This window comes from Bos taurus, chromosome 26, assembly GCF_002263795.3.
Source record: "Bos taurus isolate L1 Dominette 01449 registration number 42190680 breed Hereford chromosome 26, ARS-UCD2.0, whole genome shotgun sequence".
NCBI lineage: Eukaryota > Metazoa > Chordata > Mammalia > Artiodactyla > Bovidae > Bos > Bos taurus.
The window spans coordinates 39,575,401-39,590,008 of NC_037353.1; the positions used below are offsets into that span (position 1 = coordinate 39,575,401).

Below are 14,608 nucleotides of genomic sequence, written 5' to 3' on the forward strand. Positions count from 1 at the left end.
GACCTGAAACTAGGTCTCCCTGCCAGCAAATCCCAGGCCAAGGGGAGGGAAGGGGAGGGAGAAGACCTGGAGAAGAGGTTTGAGTGTGATGCTGTCAGGCAGAGGGCTCAGGGCCCACTGCCCCTCTGTGTATGCACCCAGAGCCCGCAAGGGTTCTTGTTCCCTGCTGGTCTCAGAACCGTGCCTACCACCAATCTGTCACCCAATAGCTGGAATCTGCATGCTCTCTCCCCTCACACCATTCCTGCCTTCGTTGGGGGCCACTGAGCCAGCAGGCTCCACTCAGCTCCAGCCTCTTGGGGGGGCTCCCTGCTTTAGGCCTTGTTGAGATCCAGGCTGTGGAGTGGGTCAGTGTTCCTTCCTGCAGGGTCAGATGAGGCCATGACCCTGCCGGGTTGGCCGCTGGAAGAGACAGTGCCAAGGTGCGCTCTCAGCACGGGTTTGTCTCTGCCTTTTGGGGGTCAGTTCTGGCCCAGGAGCCCCAATGCCACCTCCCGGTCTCTGCTGGTCTGGACGGCAGGTTCTCCAAAGGGAAACAAACAAACAACCCCAAAGACCAACAAGGCAGAACAGGGAATTGCTTCCCAAGTTGCTTTGTGATTTTTCCCCTTAAGCAAATTGTTGCAAAATGTCCGGAGAATCTCACATTTTCCCATGAATCAATCCCAGAATCGAGCCAAGGCATCTTAAACTTTGTGATGTTAGCCTTACAAGAAGCCCCTTAGGGCATTTTATGAGGCTGTTCTGCCATCATCCAGCTGAATCCAGGGGTCCTGTTACATCTTTATGTTTTTCTCCCTAAAAGTAATAATTTACCCCTGACCTCTGACACCTGACTCTCGCGATGGTTCACAATCACCCTGCATGGCCAACTGGGTGCCACTCTTCTTGGTACAAATGAAAGGCGAGGGCCCCATGGCAAGTCTAGGGCCCTGCCCAGGGTGGATCAGATGTCTGCAAGACCACCCCAGGGACCCTCTGACTCTGCTGTCCCCCATCAGGCCACATTAGAATTTCGGACCTGGGCCTGGCCGTGAAGATCCCCGAGGGAGACCTGATTCGCGGCCGAGTGGGCACCGTTGGCTACATGGGTGAGTGTAGGCATGGCTCCTCCCTGAGCTGGGCCCTCGAAGCCACTGGCCTCTTTGCGCAACTTGCAGAAGTAGTCATGTGGGAGGCGGGAAGTTGTAGCCAGGGTCAGGGAAGTGTTGGGGCCCCAGGGTGTCTTGACTACACTGAGTTCTGCAGCCCCCACCCCCAGCCCCACTTGTGTCTCAAAGCCACACCCCTCCCAGGGCAGTTTCAGAGCTGACACACAGAGTTGCCTGGGGTGTGGGTGTAGTAGGGTCTGGTGAATTGGCAGACAGCCTTTCAGAGTGACCTCGAGAGCGGGGAGGTCACTAGGAAGGGCCCAGAAAGGAGAGGAGCACACCACCTACTGTGTCACAGAGCCCGTTCCAAGGAGGGGCCAGCCGGGGCTCCTGCCCTGTGTCCCCTGAGCCTTCTCAGAGACCGCTGCCCTGGAGCTACACTGGTCCCCCGGGGTCTGCCTTCCAAATAGGGATATTCCCTGGGCATCTTCCCATACACCTCAAACACATCCACCCGCTCACCCCAGGAGACAGGGGACTCGAGAAAGCTCCAAGGGATGGGGACACTGTTGTCCTCCTCTGGGCTCATGCCAGCAGCACACGCTCAGGGTTCTGGACTCTGGTGTCAGAGGGTCCTTTTCAGATTGCATGATATTGGGGGACCCATGGGGTATGTGTCTATGTGTATGTCGGAGGTATGTATACCTATGTGAATGCTGATGGATGGGCAGATGAATAGATGATTAATAGGTGATAGATAATTGATGGATGATGGATGACCGGGTTAATAAATGGATGGATAGATGATAGATGGATGGATGATGGATGGATAGATGATGGATAGATGGATGGGTGATGGATGGATAGATAGATGATAGATGGATGGATGATTGATGGATGGATGATGGGTGGATAGATGATAGATGGATGGATGATGGATGGATGGGTGATGAGTATATGGATGATGGGTGGATGGATGGATGATGGATGGATGATGGATGGATGGATGATGGATGGATAAATGATGGATGTGATGGATGGGTGATGGATGGATGATGGATGGATGATGAATGGATGGATGATGGGTAGATAGATGATGGATAGATGGATGATGGATGGATGGATGATGGGTGGATAGATGATGGATGGATGATGGGTGGATAGATGATGGATGGATGATGGATGGATAGATGATGGATGGATGGATGATGGATAGATGGATGGGTGATGGATGGATGGATGGGTGGGTAGATGATGGATGGATGGATGATGGGTGGGTGGATGATGGATGGATGGTATGGATGGGTGATAGATGGATAATGGATGGATAGATGATTGATGGATGGATGGATGATGGGTGGATAGATGATGGATGGGTGATGGATGGATGATGGATGGATGGATGATGGGTGGATAGATGATGGATGGATGGTATGGATGGGTGATCGATGGATAATGGATGGATAGATGATTGATGGATGGATGGATGGTGGGTAGATAGATGATGGATGGGTGATGGATGGATGGATGGATGATGGATAGATGGATGGGTGATGGATGGATGATGGATGGAGGGATGGATGATGGGTGGATGGATGGATGATGGGTGGATGGGTGGGTGATGGATGGATGATGGATGGATGGATGATGGGTGGATGGATGATGGGTGGATGGGTGGGTGATGGATGGATGATGGATGGATGGATGATGGGTGGATGGATGATGGGTGGATGGATGATGGGTGGATGGATGGGTGATGGATGGATGGATGGATGATGGGTGGATGGATGGGTGATGGATGGATGATGGATGGATGGATGGATGATGGGTGGATGGATGATGGGTAGATGGATGATGGGTGGAGGGATGGGTGATGGATGGATGGGTGATGGATGGATGGATAAATCCATGCGTGCACTCTGTGCCTGCTTGGGCATCTGTGTCATCTTCTCGTGCACAGTGTCCACACCCATGTGGATACATTTGCCTTCCTGGATGTATGCGGCCTGCCTATCTTCTCTTGCACTTCTCTGGCGAATCTATAATCCATTTAATCAAAGTGTTAGGGAAGTCACAGTGAGATGCTGCTGGAATTCCAGATACATTTAAAATCATCTTTACTTTGGGTGGACACACTTTCATTCATTGAAACGAATATGTGTGCAACACCTACCGTATGCCAGGCATCCTACCTGTTATCAGGCACAGCAGGAAATGAGGCGGCTCGCAGTCTAGTAGGGGAGACGTCAAGGGAACAGGTTATTTCCATCCACCATGGTCAGGCTTCTGAAGCCACAGTCAGAGTCCTTTGGGAGCGCAGAGAAGAGCAACCAAGGCAGGATCCCAGGAAGAGGAGGTATTTCTAGTAGTTGGTGGGCAGGAGTCGGCAGTGGGAAGGGATCCCAGCCCTGAGCCCAAGGCCTCCTGCGAGCAGTACCATCACTCCTAGTTGCAGGACGTCCTGAGGCCCCATTAGCATCTCAGTCCTGGCCTCGTGTGCCTGGCTCTGACCCACCACCAGCTGTCCCTCACGTCCCCTGGATCTCCTGCTCTGCCCCCAGCTCCAGAGGTCCTGAACAACCAGAGGTATGGCCTGAGCCCCGACTACTGGGGTCTGGGCTGCCTCATCTACGAGATGATCGAGGGCCAGTCGCCCTTCCGCGGCCGCAAGGAGAAGGTGAAGCGGGAGGAGGTGGACCGCCGGGTGTTGGAGACAGAGGAGGTGTACTCGCACAAGTTCTCCGAGGAGGCCAAGTCCATCTGCAAAATGGTGAGCTCCCAGTGAGCCAGGCATCGCCCTAGGGCCGGTGTCCAGTGCCAGCTCCCCTCCCAGCCCCGAGCCGAGAACAGCAAACAGGCAGATGGGAGCAGGGGCAGGGCATGCTAGGGTGTGGGCGATGAAGCCACAGGGTCTGTGGACTGGGGTGTTTAACAGACACTTCCAAGAGGGAGCCTGGGGTGGGGCAGGGTGGCTCTGTGACAAAGGAGAGGGGCTGCAGTGAGCAAGGAGAGGCTCCCTTATGTCCAGCTCTGGGGGGAGGTCAGCATGGGGGAGAAAGGGGATGCTCCCAGCTGGCCCCCAAGATACAAAGGCATCAGGACAGCCCCTACCCTTGACCTTCGGCCTCCTGTTCCGTCCAGCTCTGGGTCCCTGGTGCTGCTCTGAGGCCAGGGGCTGCAGGTGGTGGGTGGTGATAGTTTCGGCCTTCGAACATCATTTACTCACGTTTTCCACCCACTACATGGAGTGTTGGTCACACTTGCTGAGGTCCTGAGTGACAGCATCCATAGATAGAGAATTTGACCCGGCCCCAGGCAGGGCTCACTCAGGGTGGGACCTTTAGTCAGGCTGGTGGGCAGGGGCCAGACTGGGGGTCTGGAAGCCGGATAGAGGATGGGGTGGCAGGACCTCAAAAGTGAAGCTGGAGAGAGTCCGCCCTTGGACTGAGGCCCTTCTGGGTTCCAGCGGGCCTGCTTCCTTCCCTGCCTGGCTCTCTGGCTCCCGAGTCCCACTTGTGCCCCCCAGGGCCCTCTTCCCTCTGGCTTCAGTACTGCTGTGCTGGGAGCTGCCCACTAATGCCAGCCGCCCTTTAACACCAGCCATGCGGGGACAGGAAGGGCCTGAGCGCCCAACACTTGGCACCTGCAAACCCCCAGGTCCCTTCCTCTGCTCTGCAACTAGAACAGCAAGACCGGGATCTGACCCTCAGGGTCTGAAATGTGAACATCAACAAACAGGCCGGAGTCCAGAGAAAGGCAGGCCTGGGAAACTGATGAAAAGTAGCAACGTTTCTGCTTCTAGAAAATTCGAGGCTGCACTGCTAGAGGCCCCAGAGCCATCTGGCCTAGCTCCCGCCCCCAGAAGGCTGCCCTCCTGGAGCTGGCCACCCACTGCCTGACCACTTCCTCTCACCAGCCTCAGTCTGACGTCACAGAGGCACGGGGAGAAGGATCTGGCCTAGAGCTGCCATCTGACCCCTTCCAAAGAGGAGCCATAGGTCTGTCATTTGCGTGTGTGAGAGACCGTGAGGGAGGCATGGCGTGTACACAGGCAAACACATGCCCGGACCACATGCCTGGGCCAGCCTGCAGCTGGGCAGCCTCCCAGGAAACAGGTAGTCACGACAGCCAGAGCTGGGATAGAGGGACAAGAGGAGCAAGACAGCAAGAGGCAGGTACATGGAAATGTGGGGTACCCTCGGGGATGGTTGAAAACAGGGGGGTTGAAAGGGGACCCAACAATACTTGGTTGATGTTGCAACTAGGTACCTATCTGCTGGGACCTAACTGGGTGAGGGATGGAAGGTCAGTGCATCAAGTGGCCTGGGTCAGGGTCAGGAATTCAGAGAAGCAGTTCTTGAGACACCCTAAGAGCAACAGGGGACCCGCTGAGAGGACAGAGAGGCACAGAGGGCCCCCTGCCCACAGTCATCGGCTCAGGGGCGCTGCTGTTCCTCTGCTGCCCCCTGGTGGCCACTACAGGGAAGGAGGCAGCTGAGCCTGGGGCTCCAGGCAAACCTGGGCTTTACAGGTGCAAATATCAAAACCAAGGTCCCCTCGTCTTTCTCAGCTAGAAGAACCTCTGGAGCCCTCTGGTCTCGCTCTGCCTCCTTGCAAATGACCCTGAGGCCTTGTAAGTCTGATCTTGGACTTCTTCCATGCCCGTAACCTCAACCCATCTGGTCAGGCTCGCCCTGTCACCACCAAGGGACACCAGGCTCAGGACATAGCAGGGCCTGATCGTAAGGAGACCAAGGAGGCCCAGGGCAGCTCCAGCCCCCACTGCTGAGGAAGATTTTTATACAAACAGCAATAAAGTTAGTCCCCAGCCCCCATTCCATCTTGGCAGCCACAAGACCCCCTCCACTGCCCCTGTGGTCCAGAAGTGCATGCATCTCACTGTCCTGTCTCCTGGGTCCGGTCCCTAAGCCCAGACCTCAGCTCCCACCTTTATTAGGCCCCTGCTGAGTCCAGCACTGTTCTTTCCCCACTAGCCCTGTATCCGTCTCAGTCTCACGCATCCTTCCAGCCCATCGCTAGTCATCCTCCTCCAGGAAGCCCTCTCTGCCTGCCCCATCCACCTAAACTCACACCATCTCTCCCTCTTGCTTCTCCTGGTTTATACCTGATATAATATTTTTGAACTCTTGACCTGATGCCCAGGTTGCAAACAGGCAACATATAGGTGGGTGTTTATTTTAGCTGAACAGTGTTTTAGAAAAAAAGTGAAGAGTGGGTTAATTGCCAAGATTTTTAAATGGGGCAAAAGCACATAAAAACCGGGATTTTCTGGCTTCTTTTGAAAAAAGCAGAAGCCCCGGACACCTGCCAACATTCCTGCCTGGCAGGAGCTGAGGGACAGCCTGGCATGGCCCACGCAGCCCACCCCTCACCTTTTTCCCTCACTGTGTCATCTGTCTGGCCAGCCCCTGCAGCCTTTGGGCCCTGCAGCCTCTGCGATTTCTCTGAGACAAGCAAAGCCCCAGGAGAAGAGCAGGAGTGGCCCCGAGCCACCAGTCCATGGGGCCAAGCCTGCCTGGGGGGTCGGTAGACCGAGTGGGGCAACGTTGTGAGCGGCTGTCTCACAGCTTCGTCCCTTTGAGGCCGTGATCCATTGCTCGCCCCACTGTCGCCTTTCACTCCTTAGTTTGGGGGGAGGACAGTCCCAGCAAGTCTCCTCTCCAGACTGTGGACCCCAGGAGGCCCCCTGCCTCTCAGAATGAGCATGTGCAGAGGCCACCAGGACTCTGGTAGAAGAAAGGGCTGGACTCCCTCCAAGGTGCGAGCTGCCCACTTAGATTTCTGTCTCAAAGCAGACACTTAGTAGATTCCAACTGTGTACACGGTGGAGTGCTCAGTGTGGCGGGGAGGAGAGAGAAGCACAGGCTTCCCGTGGGACAGGGGAGGGGGCTGATGCCCTGCAGTCATGTGGGGGCCCCGCCTCATCTTCATCTGTGTCCCGCCCCTCCCCCTCCCTTCCCCTTCCTCCTCCCCCCTCCCCATCTTTCATTCATACCTTCCTCCAGTTTGGTCTGGTGGCATGACTGTTCCTGTAGCCCCTTCCTCTCCTAATAACCTTCCATCCTGCCTTTTGTTTGTGATGAGGACCTTCCTCCACCCCCAACCATCCTTGGCTCCCCACTACCTCTGTATTAAAATCCTACCTCCAGACCTGGCCTCCAGGACCCTCCATCACTCTCCCCAGCTGGTCCCTTTCACTCTGACCCATCTCTCTCACTCCCATCCTTCCCTCAGACTCAAAGATGAGTGTTCTCCAAGCTTGCCCTGCTTACGCTGTCACAGGTCCCTCCAGTGCCTTCTCCTGGCCTGGAAAGCCTGTCTCAGATGCCCCCTCCCCAGACCACCTCCTGATCCCTCAGCTAACAGCCAGTTCTCATTTCCTTTGCCACTGTGGTGTCGCATCTGCCTTGCCCTGATGGGTCCTCTTAACATGACTTTGCTGAGGCCAGACCCTCAGCATCCCGTCTCTCGGTGCCTCCTGGGTGCAAGTCTGCAATGTACTTACGAATCGCGTAAACAAATGAGAGAATCCACAGACCAGTCTTTGCCCTTGGTAGCTTACCTGGAGCAGAAGAGGGGATGCCAGTTCAGCACACACTAGTGGGTGCCAGGTACGCACCAGGCTCTGGACATGCAGTCGTGGGCAGAATCAGACAGGACTCCTGCTCTCCTGAGGGTTCCAGGCATCTGAGCACGCTGGGATCCTGGGACCACAAAGCGCATCGCGGTTCAGGAGAGCCTCCCGAATCAGGGTCGAGCGGTGTCTGATGGGAACCTGGGGTGGCCCAGGGCTGGTGGACGTGAGCCAAGGGATGTCTTGGCGGGGGATGGCTCGGGGATTCTTGTGTGGAAGGGAGGTGATCACAAGCTCTCCAAAGCCCCTCACCCCTCGGGCCTCTGGGCAGGAGGAAAGGCCCCCCACCCGGCGTGTCCTCATGGGGCTCTCCTTTTGCAGCTGCTCACCAAAGATGCAAAGCAGAGGCTGGGCTGCCAGGAGGAAGGGGCCGCGGAGGTCAAGAGACACCCCTTCTTCAGGAACATGAATTTCAAGCGCTTAGAGGCCGGGATGTTGGATCCCCCCTTTGTTCCAGATGTGAGTAGCTCCCCAGCCTGGACTGAGCCTGTGCACTGGTTTATGACCTTCGACTTTGCTAAATGTCTGTGAGGGACCCTGGACCAGGGGCTGAGACCCGTGGGCAGGGGGTGGCTCCCATCTGCCAGTAGCAGAGCATCGCCTGGTCTGAGGAGGTCTCTCTGCACCCACCCTAGCTTCATCACCTCTATGAAGTTTTCATTTCCAGATTCCCAGGCTCCTAGAGCCCTTGGGAGCCCTCCCCCACCGATCTTGAACTCCCAGAGGGCAGGGCCCGGGTTTGTCTCTGTGAGTCCCTGAACTGCAGCCCCAGAGCATGTTTGGCGGACAAGAGAGATGAAAGAGATCACCAGGGTTACAGCATCAGGTCCATAGCAGCACTGACAACAGCCTCCTGTCCTAGTGCCTCGATTGTCCCCATTTTGCAGGCGAGGAAACTAAGGCCTTCAGGGGTTATGTGACTTTCCCAAAGTACCTAAGCACCACAGCTGGGACCCCAGCCCAGGGCTGTGTGTGGCAGACGAGCCTGCATGGTGACCTACCGCTTCTGACTGGCCTCTGATGTGGGAAGGGCCAGAGTGGTCCTCCTGGGGACATGCCCCATCACAGCCTGTGTGGGTCAGTGATGGCAGGAAGGCGCCTTGAGTTCTCATCACCCCAACTGGGGGCCCCTTGGTCCCACTGAGCCAGGGCAGCCCAGGTTCCCAGGGCTGGGGGGAGGCCCTGGGAGACCACCCCTGCCCCCCCTTCCCTGCACCACCCCACCACCACCCCCCCGCCCCCGCTCCCCATTCAAATCCCTCCCTCCCCAGCCCCGGGCCGTGTACTGCAAGGACGTCTTGGACATCGAGCAGTTCTCCACCGTGAAGGGCGTCAACCTGGACCACACGGACGACGACTTCTACTCCAAGTTCTCCACGGGCTCTGTGCCCATCCCGTGGCAAAGCGAGGTGAGCACGGTGGGGTCCTCAGCTTCACCCCAAAGCGGGGGCGGGGCTGCTCTGACGGCGAGGCGGGGGAGGGGGGGCGGGGGGGGCGGTGTTCTGGTGGGCGGACTGGGGCGGTGGCGTGGTGCAGGGTCAGGAGCTGGCGGGGAGGGGAGAGGAGGCCTATCCAGATGACTCTGGAGAAGCGTGGCTGGGAAACGGCAGCAGCTGGAGGCCCGAGGTGGGTGATGGAGTCGGGGTGGTTACCTGAGGACTGAAGATGCACCAGCAGGCAAAACTGCATCCCTCCTTTGGGGATCTTAGTGCAGGGTGAGCCAGCAAAGTGCTCCCATTACCGCACTGCACACGAGGATGGAGCCCAGTCCGAGCTGGTTCATGTGAGATAGACATGATGGGGAGGTTGGCCTGCAGCCCTGGAGTGGGACGGTGTAGAGCCCTGGGGTGAAGGAGGAGCTGAGGGTGGCTGGAAAATGAGCACCTCCATCCCAGCCTCCGTGGCCGGCTTCTGTCTTCTGAGTGAGGACGGCTCACCAGGCGGTCTGGGAGAGGTATGGGCAGGCGGGGAGCTGCCGGGGTCTCACCCTGGGCGAGTGGAGGGCCTGGCAGGGACAGTGTCACCCACAGCCGGGCTGCTGGGCTGCCTGTCCCCCCGGGATGGCCTGGACAGCCCTCACCCTGCCTGTGTTTTGACCGCTTCTCCAGATGATAGAAACAGAGTGCTTTAAGGAGCTGAACGTGTTCGGACCCCACGGTACCCTCTCACCGGACCTGAACCGAAGCCACCCTCCGGAACCGCCAAAGAAAGGGCTGCTCCAGAGGCTCTTCAAGCGTCAGGTGAGACCCTCACCTCCCACCCCAACCTGGATGCCCTGGTCTCAGCTCCGGGAACCCCAGGCCTGACCCTTCCATAGGACTGAGACCAACTTGCTGGCCAGGGAGATGAGGGGTTGCAGCTGCAGCCTGGAAGGACAGGCAACCTGTGTGAAGTGCCTTGAAACCCACTGGTTAATGAGGTCCCCAGAGCGGAGGGGCAAACCCAAAGTTCACCCTCTGTCAGGGTTCCTCAGCCTCAGCGCTGTCGATGCATTGGGTTTATTCTTTGTTGTGGGGGCTGTCCTGTGCCTTTAGGGGTTCAGCAGCACCCCTGGCCTCCAGCCAGTAGATGGCAGTAGCATCCACTCCTGTGTGTCAGTCAAATATGTCCCCAGGGCCTGGGGACAAAAAACGTCCCTGGTTGAGAATCTTTGTAAAGGCGACGCCAGTTATGCACGCAAAGATTTGACAGAGAACAGGTGTACCTGGTGTTGCACAGGCGATCCCCACAGAACCTCGGGGCTCCTGAGGAGGGGCCCTGTAGTTTGATGCTGGGCCTTCCAGTCGGCAGCCAGAGGAGACTTTGTCCCTCAGGAAAAGGTATTCTTCTCTCAGAGCCTGGTGTTGGATCAAGGGTTGATGGGGCCAAATGGGAGAAATGTCCCAGGCAGGACCAGGCAGGCCTAGGAGAGAGACCCCTACCCTCATCCCTGCCACCAAGAAGGGGTTAGTCACTATAGCGCCCCCTCCTGGCCTGGTCCTTTAAGAAGGCGTGGTCCCATCCCCAGACCTGCGAGGCCCCTGGTTCCTTACTCTCCTCTCTCCCAGCCCACAGGAGCAGCCCCTCTCCCCAGGGGGATGAAGAGGTGAAGGCAGGTGCAGCTCTGTCCCCAGACCCTTGGCATCCCACCTCCCTCCCCCTTAAATAACAGGGACCAGATGGCTGTGGCACTCCACCGTGGGCCAGGCCCTGCGCTGAGTGCTTTTTGAAGGCGTCTCCTATTTAATCTTCATAAAACCCCAGGCCTCCGTTCAGCCATTCATTCCACCAGTGTGTATTGAGAACCTACTCATGCCAGACTGTTACCTGAGGACTTAGGATGCAGCAGCAGGCAAAACCGCATCCCTCCTTTGGGGACCTTAGCGGAGGGTGAGCCCCGGAAGTGCTCCCATCACCCCATTTCACAGATGAGGAAACTGAGGCTGAGAGGGGTTAGGGAACTTGCTCAAGGTCACACAGCCTGTGAGCCCACGCAGAGGATCTGGGATAACAGGGTGGGGAGCATGGATCTGGCAGAATCCAGAGAGAAAATGCAGACTGAGGGCCCAAGTTTGCAGTTTTATCTAGAAACTTCATGAGAGTTTCACCCCCTATTCCACAAACATACTCATCTCCGCCTACTGTAAAAATATAATTTTCAAATGCCTCCATCAAGTAAAATTGAAATTCCAGACAGAAATGACCCCCACCTCTGACAGGACAGCCCCAGATTCTGGGACAAGTGTTTGCTATGGAAGCTCACAGTCCAGGTTCAAATCCAGCCCTGACCCCTTCCCGGTTGGGTGGCAGCTCAATGACCCTCTCCCAGCCTCTGTTTGCCCATCGGAAAATGCAGGATGGAGATGCTCGCTGCCCGGGGTGGAAAGAGGACTTAGTGGGGTGGAGAACAGTGGCCTCAGCACGTGCCTGACAACACCACCAACGGGGGGAGCAGACACCCGGAACTTTCCTCTCCTGGGATGGGATGCTGAGAGACTTCCGGGGGTGCTAAGGGTGAGCAGCTCGTGGTTCCGGAGCCGGGCACCCAAGAGAGCCCTTTGTATACACAGCCTTGTTTCCTTTTTCCAACAGCCCTGGGCACAAGTGGCTCCTACCCCACCTTACAAAGGCTAGGCAGCCAACGGAGTCAGACGCTTGCTCAAGGTCACTCAGCTAAGAAGTGGCACATTTAGGGTTTGAACTGGCAGCCTAACTCCAGGCCAGCAGGTCTAACCATGTAGATATTAATATAGAGGGACCGCCTCCTTCCTGGCGTGGGCTTCTGGAGAAGCCCTCCGCCCGGGCACCAGGAGAAGCCCTCTGCCCGCAGGGTGGCCTGTGGACCTAAGCCTGTGGGGGGAAAACAGAAGGCAGCAGAAAGCAAGAGGGAGGGCTGGTCACCCAAGCCCCTTCCGGCTCAGATTCCGAGGCCCCTGTGAGGCGAGGGCCCCAGGGCCTGACTCTGCAATGACTGACTTGCTCTTGCTCTCTCTCTCCTCTCTGCTCACCGCCCCCTCCCAGCATCAAAACAATTCCAAGAGTTCACCCAATTCCAAGACCAGTTTTAACCACCACATCAATTCAAACCACGTGAGTTCAAACTCCACCGGAAGCAGCTAGTTGCAGCTCTGGCCTGAAGTCCACGGTGGGACCAGCCTGGACCCTTCTTCTTAGAAGCAGAATTGCAACCAGAGGAGCTCCCACCCTGGCGGGCGGGCGGGGAAGCCCTCCAGGAGCCGGGGAAGGAGGCGGCCCACCCCTGAGATGGGGAGCCTCCCAGTTCCTCAAAGAGATTTCCACTCAGGTCTGTGTTTGGAGGCGGCCCTCGAGCCGAGATGGATTGGACGTGTCTCTGGCGAACATTGCAATAGAAATCCAGTTGGATACAACTTGCACGTATTTTAATAGCATCCTAATAACTAGAACTGAATTTTGTCTTTATTATTTTTAAAGAAAAGTTTTGTAAATTTCTCTATTGTCTCAGTTTACATTTTGTATATTTGTATTTAAAAGAAAGTCAGACTTTGAGGGTGTATATTTTCTGTGCAGCCACTGTTAAACCATGTGTTTTAAGACATTTTAGAGGGGGGTTGGTGGGAGGGGGGGATTTACAACAGCAATGAAAAATGTGACTCAAGACTTCCAGAGCCTCAAATGAGAAAATGTTTTTATTAAATGTAGAAAATGATCCACGCTTCACCTTTAAAGGATTGGTTGTATCCATCTCTATAAGCTTTTCCTCATTTGGCATCCTCGTTCTGTTGGCTTGTAACCATCTGAATTAAATGCCCAAAGGCACACTGGGACATCACCCCCAGCCAGAATACCTTCCACTGGGTGCGTGGAGTCACCTGAGCTCTGCTCCATCAGAACATGCACTTCCCTTTGGGGGCACGTGATGCCGCCGTTGCTTCGGGCTCGGCCTCCTCTTCTGAAAGGCGGCCAGTACTTGGAGCTGAGAGTCTTCAGCACAGTGATGTCTAGGCCTCTTCTTTCTGAGCAGGTTCTGACTGCTGGAGCCAGTGTGTTTTCAAGAGTCTTGCATTTGGGGATTACTTTATTCTATTTTAAAGAGACACATAGCAAGGATAAGTAGTCATGGAACCCCAAGAGTCCCAAGCCCTTCCAGCCCATGGAAGCATCAGGGGGCAGAGGTCTTGGGTTTGTAGAGGGGAGAGTGGTTTGCCCAGGGCCTCCAGGCATATCCCTTGAGTATATACGGATCAGAAGGTCTTGAGAGCTTCGAGGGGCCCAGGTGACATGGATGGATGGATGGATGTGGTTGGTTCTCCAAGCAAATGGGAGAGGCTGGGCCACCAAAGGAGCTCAGGACTCACCGTCCTTTCTGGGCGAGGGAGCGCAGAGGCACGTATTAACTGGGCATCTCAAGTCTCCAGGCACAAGCAGCCCCAGGGGACTTGGTGGCTTTGCCAGCCCAGGGCCTCTAGAGGGCCCTTTGAGCATGGCCGTCCAGCCCCAGGTTGCCTCCGGCCTTCCCCTGCTGCCTTCACAAGATGACAAGGAGCAAATCCGCCTTTGCCTCCCCTCCCGGACGGGGTGAAAGGTCAACACCCCATGCTCCCCTGCCTGCCCAGTTGGCCTCGGTCAGACCTGGTCTCAGCCACCAGGCAGCTACCCGGGTTTCTCCTGGTGTGGGCCCTGTACTTCCTGCGGTGACATCTCCCATCAAAATACAGATTCCGGGCTCCACCCCAAACCCACAGAATGGGGTTTTCTGGGAGTAGGTCCAGGAACCCGCTTCTTCAGAAGGCTTGCCAGGTCACTTTGCTGCACCCCGGAGTGTGAGAGCCACTGCCTCAGGCCACCCGTGGGGCTTCCGATTCTCCCAAACTTACTTCTGTAGGTGACCAGGCAGCTTTGGAGCCTGAGGTTTCAGGAAGAGAGAGAAGCCAGTGTGTCAGCCTTGTGTGTAGTTCCCATGCTCTTCCCCAACCCATGCCACTGGGTCTGGGCGCTAGACAGGCGCCTGACCTTTGCAACTGACCATTTTGAGGCCATTTTACAAGCAAAGAGGAGCCAGGAAACAGTTGGGCTTCCCTCAGATCCCTTTAATACAGTATTATTTTCTTCAAGACCAGCTCATGTCTCCAAGGCTGCTTCCCTTCGCTTTCCTGGGCTGAGTACAAGATGAATACAAACAGCTATACTGAATTTTTGCTGAGGAAGTGGAGCTCTTTGACCAGTATTTTAAGATCCTCGAGCTCTGACTGACCTTCCTTTCTTGATCAAAAGAGGGACAGTCATCCTGCTGGGATAGTCACCAGCCCACGCCACCACCCTCCTGTCCGGAAGTTTCATTCATTTTGCTGCATTCACAGCGACCCAAGCTTTTCCAAATTGACTGGTGTGCAGAAGTCCGTCT

At 56.1% G+C, this 14,608-nt stretch overlaps 1 protein-coding gene across 1 annotated transcript in view; it reads left to right on the top strand.

Moving 5' to 3' along the window:
- Positions 1-12,932, top strand: part of GRK5 (G protein-coupled receptor kinase 5) — a 228,061-nt gene extending 215,129 nt beyond the window's left edge. The window contains exons 11-16 of the mRNA NM_174331.2: positions 1,002-1,091; positions 3,653-3,861; positions 8,068-8,205; positions 9,018-9,155; positions 9,855-9,986; positions 12,247-12,932. Of these exons, the coding sequence (NP_776756.1) occupies positions 1,002-1,091; positions 3,653-3,861; positions 8,068-8,205; positions 9,018-9,155; positions 9,855-9,986; positions 12,247-12,345 (806 nt within the window). The 3' untranslated portion in view covers positions 12,346-12,932. The remainder of the gene's footprint in view (positions 1-1,001; positions 1,092-3,652; positions 3,862-8,067; positions 8,206-9,017; positions 9,156-9,854; positions 9,987-12,246) is intronic.
- The last annotated feature ends 1,676 nt before the right edge of the window (positions 12,933-14,608 follow it).